General features: G+C 43.4%; 1 protein-coding gene across 2 annotated transcripts in view; it reads right to left on the bottom strand.

Moving 5' to 3' along the window:
• Positions 1–19,520, bottom strand: part of GRK3 (G protein-coupled receptor kinase 3) — a 138,067-nt gene that overhangs the window by 9,740 nt on the left and 108,807 nt on the right. For both annotated transcript variants that reach the window (XM_075013027.1, XM_075013028.1), the window contains 6 exons: positions 19,341–19,441; positions 15,591–15,657; positions 15,009–15,104; positions 6,150–6,312; positions 1,676–1,812; positions 265–378 (listed from right to left, as the gene is read on the bottom strand). In XM_075013027.1, the coding sequence (XP_074869128.1) occupies positions 265–378; positions 1,676–1,812; positions 6,150–6,312; positions 15,009–15,104; positions 15,591–15,657; positions 19,341–19,441 (678 nt within the window). The remainder of the gene's footprint in view (positions 1–264; positions 379–1,675; positions 1,813–6,149; positions 6,313–15,008; positions 15,105–15,590; positions 15,658–19,340; positions 19,442–19,520) is intronic.

Raw genomic sequence — 19,520 nt, 5'->3', positions numbered from 1 at the left:
TAAGTTGCATTGAAACGTAGGTTTCTGGATGCGATGCATCCACCTAATACAGCCATATCCTACCCACTTCACATGCAAAGTATGGCAAATAATTCATGAGTTTAATCTTAAACATGAATACATCAAAACGTGTGGGGCTTTTCAGTGCAAAATGGCATTCCAATAAACTAAGAAACGCATCTAATGGTGCCAGTAGTTTTTAATCACTGTACAGCATACAAAACATCTGCTTTAGTGATAACTGACAAATTACTGCTGCCTCACCTCACACTGCAGGACAAACTGTTTTCCTCCTTTAATTCTCAGCAAGATGCATTTCTTATCTTTAATCTGAGTTTCTTCCACTGAGACAATTTGTTCCATAGTCAGCAGATTTTGCTACAGCACAGTGCAAAAGGAAAGCTGAATTACAATTTGAAGCTATTACCCAAAAAACCTAAAACTGAATCCTACTTCACTGAGAATATAATCGTGAATAAAGTTACCACTGAGTAAATATTAGCATGATTTGATCCTTAGTTTCTAGTAATATGTTAACTAAACATAGTTCGTGAAGTCAGAGAAAGTACAAAAGAAATTTACTGAAGTTATTGTTAGTTGCTTAAGGAACAACCAAAAATTATTAAAAGATCAACTCACAACAGTATAGAACAAGAAACTGCAAAAAAGGGATTTCATTATGAACTAAATGAGTGTTCCCTCCCCCGAATAAGAACTGCATTTTGTTTTATTTTCTTTCAAAAGTATTGCTGTGGAACGCTTTAATCAACAATCTTACTACGTCAGGCTACACCTCCACAGCAGCCCTACTTCAAAATAAGGTATTTTGGAATATCTTATTTCAAAATAACACAACCACATGCAAAATGCATTTCAAAATAGCATTTCTGGATCCATGGCAGTATTTTGAAATAGCAAAACTGGAGCCCATTGTGGCCTATTTTGAAATAGATGTTGTGCATCAGAAAATGTGTTTACTGGAATTGAAATAACAAGTGCATTATTTTGAATTTATTTCAAAATAGCGTGCGTGTCATTTAGACAATGCCAAAGTTATTCCAAAATAACTGCTGTTATTTCAAGATAACTTGGCCATGTAGACCTACCCTCAGAGAGCTAAGGATTATTGAAACCCTACAAATGTACAGATGGCAAAGCAGTTTTGTATAAAGATTTCAGTTTTGTATATAAGTTTTCAATAAATACTGCAAAGTACAAACAATATTTTCAAAATCTCTTATAACAGTTTAGCCCAGATGATATCCTTAGAGCATGATCATAGTTGCACTATAGATAGTACAGCACTATCTTTGAGGCCAGTGCTATAGTATTTCTTTTACCTTACCATTTTATGTTTTTTTGTATAAGTACTCCAGGGAACCCTAAATGAAAACACACCACATTGATAAACTCCCAATTCTTAAAAAAAAAACAACACAACACAAGTTTGTAAAGTCTATTTTATGTTGTTTGACGTCAGTTTGCTCACTTACAAAGAAAAGCACTCCATGTGAGCAGAGGTGTAAGAATAGGACCCACCACAATTATCCCAGAAAAAAACCTCGGACGCCAAAGGGAGTTTTCCTTAGTACAGATGCCAAGATTTGGGAAAAATGCCTGTCTGAATTTAGTACCTTTACAATAATTGTGCTAGTTATATGACTTTCAGACTCACCCTTGATTCTCCTTCTCCTCGCCATTCAAGTCGATTTGGAAAGAGGTAAAAGTAACGACGCTGCCACTGAGTCAAGAATGGGTTCCCCAGCTTCAACATGTAGCCATGCATAATGCAGTCCTTGCCTAGTGCATAATCTGTAAATATAATGACTTAATTATACACAATCAGCTACAATCCAGCTTGTTCAGAAAATATGCTATCCTCACAAAAGGTTTACTACAGTCTGTCAAGTTTCAGCATTAGATTGGCTATTACCTTTTGCCTCCTAATCATTACATACATGCAGAAACACACAGAGCCAGACTCTGCACCCCATTACAGCTGAGGGCAATGAAACTGCACTGAAAGTAACCAGGAGTATAATTTGGCCCTATTAAAGGATGCATCTGATTTGCTGTTCAAAAAACTGACACCAAATATCTGGCATCACAGTATCAGGGCGGTTAAAAACAATTTTTTTAATTTTTAAATTGATTTTTTTATTTAAATGAGGTTTTCCATGTTTTGAAATAATCAATAAATTCTACAGATTGAAACTTTCTAATCTGGAACTCTCATCTGGCAAACTATCATCTGGCATGATTTTAGTTAGCTGGATGACCATTTATCATGGGTATGGCCAAGTTTCCAGTGGTCCCGTAAAGTTTGTTTACAGCCACCAGTCCTGACTTTCAGAGTTTTATGCTGCTATTTATCTGCAATTTATCCCAAGTGTCTTCTAAGAGCTCCATGAGCAGTGGAAGTGATGATAAAGCTGCTACACAATATGACCTCCCATGGTCCGGGAAATTCACTTGTCTGGCACTGGCCAGGTCCCAAGGGTGCTGGATTAGAGAAGTTCAATCTGCATATTTATCGTTTAAAAATAACAATTACAATTAAATCTCATCAAAAACATGGTACACACCTACGCTTACAGCCTTGTAAAAATGTATTAACAGATCTAGTTAACTATTAGCTCTTATATCTTGAAATTTCCAGGCTTTCCATTTCTGTTTCTCAGCACTAACAGACACAAGCTGGATATGACTGTTTCTGTTCTGTGCTTATTTGGCAGTAGACCAGGGCCCAGCACAGCAAAGGAGTTAGTCAAGACACTGTCTTAATGAAAGAGACACAATATATAGGCAAGGGCAGAGGCAGCAGAGAAAAGAATAGTGGAGAGGATTTCAAAGAGAAAGGGAAGACATTCACCACATGCACAGCTTCCTATATTCCCCACAATTCTGCCACAGAAAAACTGTCACCGCTTCTGGGCACAAGACAGACCCTACCTGGGAACATTTTGAAGAAATTCCTTCCTTGGTTCAAAAAAATGGAAAATGTGAAAAGTGTAAGCAGTGCAAGGAGGAGGTGCAGAGCCTCGTGGCAAGAATGAAAAGTCATAAGAAAACCTGCTTATTGGGAGAAACTGATGTGGATACATCTGAAGAACAATGTGTATCAACTGATTAGTAACTTAAATAATTCATTTTGCAATGCATCACTCTTCAAGACTCACATTATGCCTTTTAGTATAAGTGCGATTTAACAAGGAAATTCCCAAGTTGTTTGTTATTTTGGATGTTGACAGAGGAAAAAAAAAAGTTTAGCTTTGCTAATCCTTACGACTTGTTCATTTAACTAGACTTAGAATCTATCACCCATGCGTACGTGCAGAAAGCTGAAATAAGAGAAATCTAGAGTTGCCAGCTGCCAATGAGTGTCATTTTTTTATTTTATATTGCATAAGTACATGTCCCTCATTTTGAAACATCCTGACCATAAGACCACAATGGTGATGCCCGTAAGGCTACTCCCTATTTCACTTCAGCAAAATTCAGCTTTCCCAGAGGAATCTCTTCCTATGCTTGTTTTCTCAAAAAATAGATGTGACAGTCAATTCTTTGGGGCTTACGCCAAAATTAAGTCCCCTTAAAGTGCAGTCTTAACTCTTTTGGTAATCTGGAACTGGATCTACACCCTTCCAACAAAAAAAAAGAGTTTAAATGAGTAACTGAATAACAGAGTGAGAAGAACTGAGAAAAACAACCGTTCAAAAACATTTCTGAATTTGGTCCAGGATCCCACTTAATTTTAAGAGACTTAGACTGTCTATCTGCAACAGCTTAGGAGTCATCTGCTGGTACATTTAGCAGCAGTGTTGCAAGTAAACATTTCAAATAACAAAACACGCAAAAGATTTCAATCATCCAGTAAAACCACCACCAAGGATGGGCTTGAAGTAAGGACCACCGAATACCAACAAAAAACCACAGATAAAGAGTTCTTCATTTATTTATGCCACAAATTCTCTGTTTTGCATTGTTAACAATGAACACCTTCAATGGCATGGTTGAGTCCTTGCAACCAGGATACATTTCCTCTGGTAGAAAGTTGCTAGATACAGTGTACGAGTTGCAGCTCGAATGTTGTAAAAGAAATACTGAGGGGAAATTTGCAAGTTGAAGCCTGGATGAGTGGAGCAATGTATAAAATGTACCTGTGAGACAACAGAAGATGAGGTTGCAGATGTTTCAGAAACAATTGATACATTGGGAAATGTTCACACAGAAGACTAGTTAAAAGTATAAGTGAGAGCTATAATAAACTGAACAAAAAAAAAATCAGCCGTCATGCACACATTTTTGTCATAGACGATGCAAACATGGCAAAAATGAGAAGACACTTAGAAGAAGAAATGGAAGTATGCCCCTTAAAAACATATGGATGTGGAGGTCATTTAATGCATCTTTTAGCCTAAGACTTGAGTATGTCTTTATCTGGAAAAAAGTACATTGTTTCTGAAGTCACACAGTACTTTCATAACAACCATTTGCTTCAGGTTTACTGAGGAAAACAGAAGGATCCAAGTAATTCTTCCTCAAAATGTTTGATGGAATTCTGTGGTGATTGTTTGGAGCAATTTAATAAGAAATGGCCTGTTCTCCTAAAACTTGGTGAAGGAAACCATGATTAACTATACGAAAGGATCTTATCCAAAACTTCTGACACTGGATTAAAAAGGGAAGGCAGAGGATATGCTCAGTATACTGAAATCTATTATCCACCAAAACAAAGTTCAGAGAATTGCTGCAGCTTGCAGCATTGCTGATGCTGTCGAAATCCTAAGGTACTTCAGGAGATACTAACAAAAGAAATCTCACCAGAAAGTTAAACTACCATCCGTAACAAATGGATCAAGCACTAACTCCGCATCATTTTCTGGAGCACATTTTTACCCCCAGACATAAAAGTAGATGCTCTACTTCTGAAGAGGCTGCTGCTGCCACGGAATGGGCATCTCAAAATCACTCCTCATTTATGCCAGTCATAAAAAAATTCAGGGCTGAAGCAAAATTATATCATCTGTAGGTTTGCTGATGATGTTTTGAACAAAGTCACTCCTCTAAGTTGGTGGGAATCATTACCCAGACACCTTGAAACAGAGTTCTTACAGGTGCTAAGCCAGTTTTTCATAGCAGTAGCATCTTCTGCTGGGACAGGGAGAATATTTTCATAGTTTGGTATTATTCACACAAATGTAAGAAATCAACTGGGCACTGTAAAAAGCAGGAAAACTTGTATTTTTGTTTCAGTCTATGAATCACAATGGCAGTGGGAGTCAAGAAGATGAGGGTTCGTAGGAGAAGCTTCAAGGACACTGTACATTTAGGGCCTATGTCTAGATTGCCAAGACCTATCGGCAAAAGATATGCAAATTGTGCAATAGGACTAGGCTAGGACTATAACAGGGTTTTAAAAATAGCTAGATAAATTCATGGGGGTTAGGTCCACTAATGGCTATTAGCCAGGAGGGGTAAGGAATAGTGTCTCTAGCTTCTGTTTGTCGGAAGCTGGAGATGGATGGCAGGAGAGAGATCGCTTGATTGTTACGTGTTCGGTCTACTCCCTCTGGGGCACCTGTTATTGGCCACTGTTGGCAGACAGAATACTGGGCTGGATGGACCTTTGGTCTGACATAGAATGGCCATTCTTATGTTATATGCCGTAAGATGATGAACATACTAGGGGGATATTGCTTACAAAAGAAGAGAAGGTCCCAACACACTTACCGAGCTCAAGTACCTCAGCCAATATGTTACCTGAAGGAGTTATTATGTCTGACAAATTGGGTCTCTTTTTTTTTTTTTTTTTTTTTTTTCACTCAGACACTATCCGCACCATAAAATTCAATCCCGGATACACATTACCGAAGATGCCTCAAACTTATGGCTAACTAAACGCATCATACAGTAATCCCTCTTGACTTAAAAGGATTCCTTCATAGCTTTTCTAAAAGATGAAATTACATTGTTCAATATCTCAAACTACTTCATCAAATACAGACAGAATTAAATGAACCCTAGAAGAATAATTAAAGCATGAACCCTGTCAATTACAGGGAAAGAACAGGAAGATTACCTGTGGGAAAATGTTTAATTACCTTCTCTAGTATTAGAGAGTGAAAAGAGATGACTGGAAACATTACCTTCTTCATGGCCAAGTTGCTTATTTTTAGCCCTCTTCCTGGCCTCAATTTTATCCGTGTCAGCATTTACTGCATCATACACAGTTTCTGCTACTTCTTGCTGCCACCGTTCTGATATCACCAGAGGAAAGTTCTTATACAATTCTTGGTCACTGTCAACCAACTAGGAGGGAAAATGTTATAAAATAAATTATTTTAAAACCTTAATTATGATTACTGATGTACTCAATTATACCAGTGCAATAATAAATACAATTTAAAAGTTCAAAATGAAACAGACTATGAAGTACTCTAAGATCCTCAATTTTGCATGTAACACACAGTCAAAAAAGCAAAGCTATACAATGCATTGTACACAGTTTTCTAGTTCTGGTGCATTTAGAGCAACAGTTTCTTATTTTATCATATGGAAATTTTATCTCGGATCTTAAATACTTAGACACTAGATTTATTGCTATTCTTCAGTCAGTGCTGAAACACCCTTATACCAACAACATGACACCAGTTGTACCAGTGATACAATGGCTGAAAAAGGAAATAAATACTTAGGCTGCCACTCTAAAATGGAATTCTGAAGTAATTACTTTTATGATCTCCTGTTCAAGAAATCTCTGCACCAAGTGCCTCTGCCTATTGCCCCTGCAACAACCACCGATTCCACTACATCTGTTTGTAGCTCACAGGAGGTTCTTTTGGAACTAACTTTTCAATTTATTTCAATCTGCATATCATAATGCACAGATAAAAGTAGTTTACTGTTCAAATAATTGCAAATAAAAGCACATTATCTGTAGGCCTTACAACAAAATGTGTAAATATTCTATCACCCTCACCCCTTGCTCCACAGGGTGAACCCACTAAGTAAAAACTTGGCCCTGCAGACACATTTGCATTACTTTCCAAAAGCTCAACAAAACCCAATCCTTCCCCAAAGGAAGCAAATCCCACACCCTTAAGTCACTGTGCTGATAGGAAATGGCATTTTTCACACAGATACTTTTCCTTGCTCCCACATGACACTGTTACTCATGCACTTCAGACCAGTGCTGTGTGCCGATTTCAGCTTGCTTTCCTGTCACAATGCCCCTTCCATGCCCCTCCCTGTCCCCAAACCCCACTTCCATTTAGGCTTCGGTGATGTAACTCATCGTTCCACCACTCAGGCTCTTACAGAGGCCAGGAAGTCTGAGGTTAGAGCATCTCAAAGCTAGGGTCCTTCTGTGTCATGTCTCATGTGCTCACCTGAACTTTAAGCTGAATGAAGTGACCACTGAAAGTGGGGCTTACGGAGACCCCATAAAGAGCAAGACTGCAAGCCTCCAAATCTATAAACTGGATAAAGTCTGGGTGAGAGGAGTGTTTGCCACAGGAAGGGAATACACTACCGTTCGTTGTACTTACAGTAACGAACAAACCCCAAAACCAACCACTCAGCTCCTAAAGAAAAGCTGGACCATTATTAGTCCTGTACTAATTATCTGTGCTGGGATGGGGTTGGTTAATCTCAATGGGTTTCGATATAAAGAACAAACTAGATCATTTCGGTTACGTGCAGTACGATTTAGCTGAAGTACGGCAGTGCAGCAGGATGCCCACAGATTCATGGTTTCCAAGGCCAGGAGAGACCATTATCGCCACCTAACCTGCCCTCCTGACAACACAGGCCACAACAGTTCCTAGTGCGTATCTTTTAAAATCACACCAAATCTTCATTAAACCGGTCGGTGATGGACAACGCACCACAAACCTTGGTGAAAGATCTGCTCTGGGAATTAGAAGCCATGTTTCTAGGAATTATTTGGGGAAGTTCCATGGCCCCTCTCAGGCATGAGGTCAGATGAGATGATCACAATGATCTCTTCTGGAAGGCATGATGTTCCAATTGGTTAAAAAAGCCTCATGTCAAAAACCATATGCCTGATTTCCAGCCAGATGTGTAATGAATCTGTGCAAAATGGTCTCGCTGGTGCTTGGTTGTGCTGTGAGTGCAAGAGACTGGACTTGATGACCTCACGAGGTTCCTCCCAGTACTATGATTCTGTGAGAAGAACCGAACAAAGGCCAGCAAGAAGACTGAGAAAATTTAGACGACAGGTTCTGGCTAACAATTAATATGAAAGAAGGAACTAGCAAGAGCTTAGTAAAGGGGGTTAATGCAGACACTTATTTGAAGCAGAAAGAAAAGCTAATCTGACACCTGCGTTGTGAGGCTAGTGACCAGCAGGAACGTGACCAACTGGGAGCTGCAAACAGAGGGCTGCTAACAGGGGAGTTTGCCTGGGAGAGAAGGTGAACTCCACTGAACCAGGTGAGAGCTATTGGGTGTGTTTGTGTTCTGGGTTGCTTGGTTTTTTGAATTTGAATTTCAGTTATTGATTGATCTCAGTTACCTGTGGGTGAGTTGATTGCTAGGCTGATTACATGAACCTGAATCTGTTTGCTAGGCTGATTGCTCGAATTTGAATTCCAGTTACTGTGGCAGCTAGAATGTGTGAATGAGTGAGCCCCTCCCCCTGTGACTCACCAGAGGCAGGACAGACCAAAGGAGAGAAGGTTTCACAAGCCAGAGGCTAGGGACCAGCTGGGAGCTGCAAACAGGGGGCTGCTAACAGTGGAGTTTGCCTGAGAGTTCACCTTCAGGGGAGCCCCATATTATTATAATTTGGTTTCTTTTTTATATAGTTTTGTTTCTCTTCTGCCCTTCAAGTCGGCTCTGATAAATTCCGAGGGAATTCTCTGAAGAAAGGAAAAAATGGATAGTGACAAGTCTGCTGACAAGTCAGCTGTTGTGACCAGCACAGCATGTGAAATGTTTGTCTTCCTACTGAAAGATAGAAGGGATTTCATATGTACCAAGTACAAGCTGGTCACCATCTTGGAAGAAAAGGTTAGAGGACTGGAGGTGCAAACACTAACCCTGTGGCCCATAAGAGAAGGTGAAGACTTCCTCAATAGAAGGCATCATTTAGTACTGCACACAAAAAAGGCTAAGCAACCAATGAGGGCTGTACAAACCAGAAAGAAAACGGGATGCATGTAACCTCCAGAAGAAAGACAGTTCAGGTATGTCCAATTCTGGTGCAGGTAAGCAACTGCTGTCAAGCTCTCTGCAAAGGTGATATAGTGGAGAATGCTGTGGCAGAGACCTCTCAGAGAAGGGATTAGAAGAAACCTCCACTGACTGGAAGGCATGGCATGAGTAGTCCTAGGAATGGCATCCATGACCGTCACCCCCAAGAGAAGACGACGGGTGGTGGTGGTGGTCTGGGACTCCCTCCTGAGAGTGACAGAGTCACCCATCTGCTGTCCCCACCTGGAATCTCAGGAAGTCTGCTGCTACCAGGAGCTAGAATCCAGGATGTGACACAGACAGACTTTCAAAAATCATCAAACCTGCCGATTATTACCCCTTCCTGTTTTTCCATGTAGGAACCAATGACACAGCAAAGAACAACCTTGACCAGATCACTGTGGATTATGTGACTCTGGGAAGGAAGATCAAGAAATATGACCGTCAGTGGTGATCTCGTCCATGCTCCCTGTTGAAGGAAGGAGTACAGGTGGAGATTGTCCAATCATGGAAGTAGATGTGTGGTTGTGCAGGTGGTGTTGGAGAGATGGATTTGATGTCTTTGACCATGGGATTCAATTTCGAGAACGAAGATTGCTAGGAAGTGATGGGATCCACCTACCAAAGAGAGGAAAGAGCATCTTTCCGGGCGGGGTTGCAAACCTAGTGAGGGGGGCTTTAAACTAGGTTCATCGGTGGATGGTGACACAAGCCCTGAGGTAAGCAGGGAAGGAAGAAGGTACAACAAAGGAGGACCCCTCATTTGAAAGGAGAAATGTAGGCCAATCAACTTATTATCTAAGGGGTTTGCACACACATGCAAGAAGTCTGGGAAACAAACAGGAAGAATTACAGGCCCTGGTACAGTCAAAGTAGTATGAGGTGATTGGAATAACGGAGACTTGCTGGGATGACTCAGGTAGCTGGTGCATTGTCATGGGAGGGCATAAACTGTTCAGGAAGGACAGGCAGGGGAGAAAAGGAAGAGGAGTTACGATGTATGTGAGAGAGCAATACGATTGCTCAGAGCTCCAGTATATGGAGGGAGAAGAGACAGTTAAGTGTCTTTGGGCTAAGCTTTGAAGAGGACGCAACAGAGGCGATGTTGTGTTTTCTTCCATGTGCCACCAGATCAGGTAGATGACGATTTCGTTAAACAACTAAGAGAAGCTTCCAAATCACAGGCCCTGGTTCTCAATGGGAGACATTCGTTGGGAGACCAATACAGCAGCACACAGACAATCCAGGAAGTTTTTGTAGAATGTTGGGGATATCTTCCTGGTACAAGTGCTGAAGGAACCAACCAGAGGCTCTCTGCAGCTTGACTTGCTGCTCACAAAGAAGAAATAGTAGGAGAAATAGAAGTGGGTGTCAACCTGGGCTGCGATGATCATGCGATGGTAGATTTCAGGATTCTGACAAAAGGAAGAAAAGTGAGCAGTAAAATACAGACCCTTGATTTCAGAAGAGTGGACTTTGACTCTCAGAGAAAACTGATGAGTAGAATCCCCTGGATAGCTAACATGAAGGGGAAAGGAGCTCAAGAGAACTGGCAGTATTTTAAATAGGTTTTACTGAAGGCACAGGAACAAACCATCCCAATGCGCAGTAACAAAAGCAAATATGGTAGGAAACCAGCTTGGCTTACAAGAGAAATCCATGGCAAGCTTAAACTCAAAAAGGATGCATATAAGAAGTGGAAACTTGGACAGATGAGTAAGGAAGGGTATAAACATATGGCTGGAGAATGCCGGGGGTTAATCAGGAAAGCAAAACACAACTGGAACTGCAGCTAGAGAGGGCATTTGAAGGGCAACAAGAATTTCTACAGGCAAGTTAACAATGGGAGGGTGATCAGGGAGGATGTGGAGCCATTGCTGGATGAGGGATGTAACCTACTGACAGATGATGTGGGAAAGACTAAAGTACTCAATGCTTTTTTGCCTCAGTCTTCATGGTCAAGGTCAGCTCCCAGACTACAGCAGTAGGCAACGCAGTATAGGAAAGAGGTAGGCAGCCCTTGGTGGGGGAAAAACAGGTTAAGAGCTATTTAGAAAACCTAGAAACACACAAACCATGGGTCCGGATTTAATGCATCCAGGGGCACTGAGGGAATTGGCAGATGTCATTGCAAAGCCTTTGGTTGTCATGTTTGAAAACTCGTGGAGATTGGAAGAGGTCCCAGATAACTGGAAAAAGGCAAACGTAGTGCCCATCTTTAAAAATGGAAAAAAGGACAATCCAGGGAACTATAAACCAGTCAGCCTCATCTCAGTCCCTGGAAAAAATCCTGCAGGAGATCCTCAAGGAATCCATTTTGGAGCACTTGTAAGAGGGGAAGGTGATCAAGAGTAGTCAACATGGATACAAAAGGGCAAGTCATGCCTGACCAATCTGATTATGAGGAGGTAACTGGCTCTGTGGACATCGGAAAGTCAATGGATGTGATACACCTTGACTTTAGCAAATCTTTATTAGTTTCCCTCATTCCCTCTCTGCTTTGTGTCTCATTGGTTTGTAATATCTGGGTGCAGGTAGGTGTATTCTTGGGAGAACACAAAGGGCTTGTCTACACTACCTCCCTACTTCAAAGGGAGCATGGTAAGTAGGGTGTTGGGTGTTTATTAATGAAGTGCTGCGGTACAATTGCAGCACTTCATTAAGCAAATTTCCCGCCCCCCTCGCAGCAACTTCAAAGTGCTAAACTTTGAAGTGCCAGCTCATGTGTAGGAGTAAAGGGACTTCGAAGTTTCCCAAGCGCTTCAAAGTACCAGCGGGTGAGCCATAGCTAGATGCGAGCCGACACTTCAAAGTTGCCGTGGGGGGAATTTGCTTAATGAAGCACTGCATATGCAGCACAGCACTTCATTAATAAACTCCCAACACCCTACTTACCATGCTCCCTTCAGAGTAGGGAAGTAGTGTACACACAGCCAAAGAGACTGATTCTGATCAGGGCATTTGGGCTCTTCCCTGATGTAAATATGAGTCACCATACATAATGGAGAGGAAAATACAGTAGATGAGGTTCAGTCTCTAAAACTGACCTTCTTACCAGCAAACTTGGAAAATTGGTACTGTTGTATGATACTCCAATTCTTTCTGCACATGGCTCAGATTTAGGGGATCAGTCAATCCTCTCAAAAGGGATTACAAAGTTTTAGCCAGTGAATAAACTGCACAGAACACGGCAGCTCTCAAGAGTGAGGAAACAAGTATACTTTAAGGGCAACCAGTTGTAGCCAGACAGCCAGCCCCCTCTCAGACCAGCATTGCTGGGAACACAAGGGAGCCAAAACAACAGGGCACTTAACATAAATTCCAGCACAGCCTTTGAAGCTGTGAGAAGCACAGGTGTGCTGCTACAATGTGCCTCTGGGAACATATACAACGATTAGGCTCACAGCAGACAGAGAAGCTGTGACAGACATGGCTCTTAGCCCCTACTAAATAGCGTGATGCACACACCCCAACATCCTAGGTGGGAAAATATTTACCCTAATAAAAGGAATGTCCAGTAGTCGAAACTTATTGTTTCTCTCCCTTGCAAGTGTAAACTACTCTTGTGAGAGCTGGCGTCGCCCAGACAGACCAGCCCCAATTTGGCATAAGAAAGGAGAAAGAGAATAAAGGAGTACAGAGGTATAAGTATGGGACCTACAGCACCATGATTTTTGAGTGCTTTTCACTATCTATCTGCTGGTCAGATAAGTGACAGCCTCCCAAGGCTTCTGCAGCTAAAAGGGTCCCTAAGCCTTGTCCCTTATTCGTCTTTCCACGGAATTGAGTGACCGATCCTGGCTTGGCACCGCTGGAATCGAGAGATGCAAGGAGGGTAAGAAGCACCCACACCTGATCTCCTATCTTTAGTGTACACATATTTTGAAATAGAGCTCTATACTTTGTTTTCTTTCTTTGGGATTGTGGCTTCAGTTTTGTAACTTGTTTGTGTGTGTAACATCTATACAGTTAAATAAGTAGGCACTAGCAATTTTGTAACCACATGATTAGAATCTAGTTTAATAAATTTTGGTAACCATTTGTGCATAAGCCTGACTTGTTTCTCTGGTTTACTGTAAAGCAGCCAACACAATTAAAGAACCTCAGCCGTTTTGGCTATAAAGCCTGGCCATTAGGTGAGAGTACTAAGAGCCTAGCGTTGAGTTGTGCCGCCTCCACGGGGCAAACTCTTGGGGCGCCTGTCAGTCAATCCTGACTGCCCGCTGCGAAGGGGCTCTGAGCTCTAGCAGTTAAAGTCACGGGTGTGGAAAGGCTCTTAGTGCTGCCATTGGGGCACCTGTCAGTCAGTCTTGACTGCCCACTGCGAAGGGGCTCTGAGCTCTAGCAGTTAAAGTCACGGATGGTATAAAACGGGCATAGCTGGCACCTCACCAAACATCCTTGACCATCGGCTAACACCAGTACAAAAATAAAGTGCAGTACGTCAACAACACGAGTTACAAGTATTTGTCTTGCTGAGAATTTAAGCTCCATACCATAGCTAAAGAATACAATTTAACCTAATTTCTCCCCAGAAAATGGTGTTTAGGATTATCAGTCAGGTATTGCTGTGCTTCAAGAAATCAGAGGCTTATTACCCTACTGTTAGCTCAGGCATGCTGTTGGTGTTTTCTAACAAAAAGAACATTTTCTGCTCTTTGTATTCCTTTCTGAACCTTTCAAAACTGTCTTATACCAGTGTCTTATGCTGGAAATTGCAGCCCATCACTCTGACAGATTGCTTCTCCTTTTTAGTCAATGTGGGTAGTTAACATATTTCTGTTTAGGGAGTTTGGAATAATTTCTCTCTCTCCTGACTCACTACCTGTAATTATATCTTCATTATACCTGCAATAACACCACAAACAACAAGTAATTTATAAAATACAGTACATTTAAACATTACTGCAGCGATTCTACCTCAACTTAGTTTTCTAGCACAGACTTGCTTGAATTGGCTGGGCAGCGTTCATGGAGTAATCAGACTTCTGTCCCTGCAGGAGTGCTGGAGCCCACAGGCTGAGGCTCAGAGGTATTGAAACCCTTAGGCTACTCGTAAGGAAGAACGGGACCCCTTGGGGGGCTGGCATGGCTGGGGTACCATGGAGGGGTTACTGAAATGCTGGAGTACGGCACATATCAGGAGTGGGGTACCCCCAAGACCACAGCAGGTGGGGAGCCCTGAGCCTTGCAGTCTGAATCCAGCCCACGGGCGCTGCCTGCCGAGGACAGGAAGCAGCAGCACTGCTGTGGCCACCTGCATCTGATGCACTCACTTCCGCGCCCCTCCCCCCAGCTGGAGGAACGGCAGCTCCCAGCTCCCTGGGGGGGCCTTCCTCCCGTCTCCCCCAGGCGCTAATTCTGATTGGCTGGAATCCCCACCCAGGCCCCTCACCCTCCTCTTGACCAATACACCACTGTCCTCAGCCCACTCCTGCACTTTCCCTCCCATGCTGACCCAACCCCACCCCACCCCAGCATAGATCTGGTGGATCAGTACACCCAAGTTTAGCCAAACTAGAACTTTAAACACCCACAAGGCATACGAATCTGAGAAAGACACCCCTCTATGCACTGTACTACTAGTTATCATTATGGGCCCAACCTGCAACCACATCTGCACGTGCATAAATTTAAACGGTGATAATCCAACTGAATTAAACAAAACTGTCTGCCACATGCACATGACTGGGACCTGTACGTAACAGCAGCCTGAAAGCATCATTCATAAGCATTCATCTAAAAGTATAAAGACGACAGCAGCTAAAGGGAACACATCCCATATGTACCTTAATGCCTTTAGTGTCCTCTTCATCAAAGGAGCCAATATCAAAAGCATCTGCTGCATTTACTTCTCCCCGGGGAGGAATCAGAGGTGGGGGATACTGGAAATCAAAGGCAGGGAATTTATGCACCCAAACAATTATCATAATTGCAATCCAGTCTACATTTATACATGCCCTTTACCTCTCTGCAAAACAAAGTGCAAGATATTCCTACTGAATAAACAACAATGCATTATATGGAACGAGATTTTGCTTTACTGAAAGGTCTTCCTCAGGCACTGGAAAGAGCTTTGTTCCTGTTATTATTTATATATAATCATACAGAAGAACCGTATGAAAGAATGGAGGACTGGAGTCTTCCCTTGCCTGGCGTGTTGTACAATCACCTGAATCCACACTTGTCCACAATGCTACAGATCAGAATTCTTCACTCACATGCAACTTAGCATCCACTTTACACTTACTATGCACATATGTAATTGACAGGGAAGAGAGAATAAGGACTTACATTTCTAATGGTTACCCACCCTGCTTAAATATTATTGCTTTACAGCAAGAGGTTAGGTTGCCTTTTTTTGTGTATACCTTTTGTAAGTAGACTTGCTGCCAGTCGATTCCTTTGAAAAAATGGTGCTCTTTTACTTCCTGTGCACTGGAAAAAAAATTAGCATAATGCAAAATAATGCAGAGGCTATTCAAGTCATTTTTCTGAATCCCACTGAGGGAAAAACTCTTCTATCTACACCAATGCTTTCAGACAAGTTGTGGAGCGCCCTGAAGTGGCACCAGTGCAGTGCCCTGTATAGGACCCTGATGACCTGACTGCCTCTTAGTTCCTCCTTGCCAGCTATTCCAACAATGAGGAAGTAGGGAGGGTAATGAATAGATATGAGCAACGCATCTTAAAGAACAACAGTTACAAAGGTGAAAAACCACTTTTTCTTCTTCAAATGCTTGCTCATACCTATTCGTTAGGTGGTTCACAAGCCTTACCCAGGAGGAGAGGTTAGAGTCCAATGTGTGACTGACTTGAGAAGAGCAGTCCTGAAAGCTGTGGCCCTTTCGGACTGTTGCACAATGACTTCGTGTGATGTGAAAGTGTGTTCTAAGGACCCAGTCGTAACATGACAAACTTCCTGGCAAGGAACATAATCCAGGACTTGGTCCTATCAATGTAGAAGGCAAGTACCTATCTCACCTCCAGAGGGTTGCCTTTGCTCTAGCTGGGAGGTTTAGGCTAGAACACAGGAAAGAAAATGTCCTGGCCAGTATGAAAGCTGGAAACCAATTTTAGAAGGCAAGCTGGGTGAGGGCAAAGTTGGACCTGATTCCTGTGGAATATTGTGTTCGACTAGAGAGCACGGATCTGAGACACCCTCTTACCAGCAGTGATAGCCACCAGGAAGGCCACTTTCTAGGAAAAGTAAAGAAGGGAACATGCCCAGGGGTTCGAAGGAGGGACCCATGAGCACACTGTGGACCAGACTAAGGTCCCAAGCTGAAACTAGGTAGCAGGCTGCTGGGTGAATACAATCCATACCCTTGAGAAACTGCCCAATCAAGGGGTTTGTGAAAAGAGAACAACCAACTTCTCCAAGATGGAAAGATGAGATGGCCACCAAATGGAACTTCAGCTAGGAAGAGGCCAGACCCTGCTTCATCAAAACAAGGTACTCCAACACCTAAAGGACAGAGGTCAACAGAGGCACAAGACCAAGCTGAAGACACCAGCAAGGCAAGTATTTCCACTTGGCCAGGTACGTCCATCTTGTGGATGGCTTCCGGCTGCTGAGGTAAACTTGACACACCTGTCACAAGCATGCTTGCTCAACAGGATTCAACCACGAAGTCACCTTGCTGTGAGGTGAAGGCAGAAAAGGCCTAGGCAGAGAAAACAACTGTGGTCCTGCCTGATAAGGTCTGGGAGTAAAAGCAGCAGGATAGGAGGAAACACTGAGAGCTCTATCAAAGTGGGGTACTAATGCCAATGGACCCAAGCCAGGGCTATCAGGATAACATTCCCCCGGTCCCTGAGGAGTACTACGTAGATGAAAAGGAATGGGGGAAAGGTACACAACAGACCCAAGGACCATGGGATCAGGAGTACATCTGCTAAAGAGCCCAGAGTAAGGCCCCAGAAAGAGCAAAACTGCAGCACTTGCGGTTGTCTTGGGTTGCCAAAAGGTCCAGTCGGGAAAAGCCCCACTTGCAAAAGACAGAATGGAGGACAGCTGCACGAGGTGACCGCTCGTAACTGGAGCAGTCCACCCAATGGTTCCGGACCCATGGGAGATAAGAGGCCTCCAGGGTGGACATAGTGGGCTATGTGCAGTTCCCACAGATAGAGAGCCTCCACGCAGAGTGGAGACGATCGCTGCCCTGACGATTGATGTACTACATGGCTGTCGTATTGTCTGTCAGGACCACAACACAGCAGTCACGAAGGTGAGGCAGGAAGGCCAGGCAAGCAAGGTGAACTGCTCAGAGCTTGCACAAGTTGATGTGAAGAGACAGCTCATCCACTGACCACATTGCCCAAGTGGCAAGCTGCCCCAGGTGAGCTCCCTTGTCTGTTACCAGAGACATGGTGGGTTGCAGGGCACGAAAGGGGACGGGCTTTAGCCACCAGCAAAGAGCATTACAGATGCATCAGGGCACCATGATGACCATGCCCATGCTATCCCAACCAGGGCCGTGCACAGTGTACCAATGGGAGGATCAAGACCAGCAAAGAAATCAGGACCAATGTGGAGACCAGATCTGCCATACAGAACAGAATTTGTGCCAGGATGAGCTCCGAGAAGTACCTGAGCATTCTGAAGGGCAGGGACAAGACTTCACATCCCCACGACAGGTGCATTGGGCGGATGAACCTGAACTGGAATGGTGCCAGGACATCTGGTACCTACAAGTGGCACAGTGCTGACCTATGATGAAGTGGACAGAGCACGCCAATAATCTAGGTGCCAAGGCACAGATCCCTGCCATAGAGGCCCCCAAGTGGAACAGGATAGGGAGTGGTGCCATAAATGCCAGTGGTTCCCCGTGTCAGACTGGCAGTGCTGGGAATGGCCATGCCAGGACTCTGAGTGGTGCAGATGCCAAAGAGGGATCAGGAAGTCCCATCATGGCAAGCTTGTCCCTGGAGAGATACCAAGGGGCAGAAGCCTTGGTCCATGGTGAGGACTGCATCATCACAATGAGACCACACACCGCCTGGAACGTATCTGGCATTGACGATGGCCTGACCAGCACTGATTCCACCCTTGGAGAGTCCAAAAGCATAGGGCTCAGCACGTACGAAGACAGGCAATCAGCATCTTGAGCCTGAAGAGCATTACGACGCACTGACAGAGACATCACCTGGAAAAGAGGCATCTTAGCTGGTGCTGCTGGCTTGGTTGGCTTGGGAGGCCATGACAAAGAATGGGAGCAGTGCCAAGCTGGAGGCTTCAAAGACTGTGGGTGTCAAGAAGAGTCTTTCTGCACCAGGCCTGGCATCAAGGATGGCGCCCTGCACTCCAAGAGCCCAGTGCAGGCTCCTGTTTCTGATGCTGAAGTGCGGATCTCATAAGAAGTTGTTTGAGATGAAAGTCGCGCTCCTCGCAGGTCCAAGGCTTAAACGATCTGCAGATCTGACTCGTCAGGCTGGTGGGCTTCCCTCGAACAAGGCAGATGTAAGTTGTGGGAGATGTTTGTTGGCATAGACTTCGAAGATGAGCAATAAGTCTTGAAGCTCTGGGGCTTTGGTATGTACCAATCCCCAAAGGAGGCAAGGGGGGGTACCCCCTTCTCCACCCACCAACTTCTAAAACAGCTGAAAAGAACTACTTACACTATGAGCACAACAAAGAGAAGGACTTGTGGCATAGCAACAAAGCACTCAGCCACAGTTCCAGCTGGTGGGAAGAAGAATCTGGGGCGGGGGGGTGGCAGTGGGGACACAAAGGTCATATATAGGGTGCATCATCAGCACCACTTCAGGGGGCTCTACAGCCAACCCCACGGAGAGCAGGCAGGGTAAAACTTTCTGACAGCTGAGCATGCAGCCCACATGCACACCTCATTTGACCAGGTATGAGCAAGCATATGAAGAAGCAAAATATGCAACACGGATAGAAAAAAAAAGAAGAATTTAAATACAAACAAAACAAACATGCCAAGAAAAAAGTTAGAAATAATTCCTAGCTAAGGCTTCCTCAAAAAAGAGAGATTTCTCAACCTTCCAATAATCAAAGCAAGTTGAATACACACTTCATAGCACTTTAATGCTTTCTCTTTCCAGGATTAATAAGATCTTCACAAGCTTTGGTTAAGAGAGAAGCTACAGCCTACCTGTTGCCCTGACAGCCAAGCCTCTTGCTAACATCACGTTGCAGAAGCCCTTCCAAAAGGGACTTTAGTTCAGGAGAAAAAGAATCTGGTAACTCCACATTCTGAAAGATGAAAAAGGAATTATGACATGAATTCTTGGAACTAATCAGTCTGACACCATGGCATTTACAGATAATTCAC

The sequence above is a fragment of the Carettochelys insculpta genome, chromosome 18 (genome assembly GCF_033958435.1).
Source record: "Carettochelys insculpta isolate YL-2023 chromosome 18, ASM3395843v1, whole genome shotgun sequence".
In the NCBI taxonomy this organism is placed as follows: Eukaryota; Metazoa; Chordata; order Testudines; family Carettochelyidae; genus Carettochelys; species Carettochelys insculpta.
This window is presented reverse-complemented; position numbering and strand designations above follow the sequence as displayed.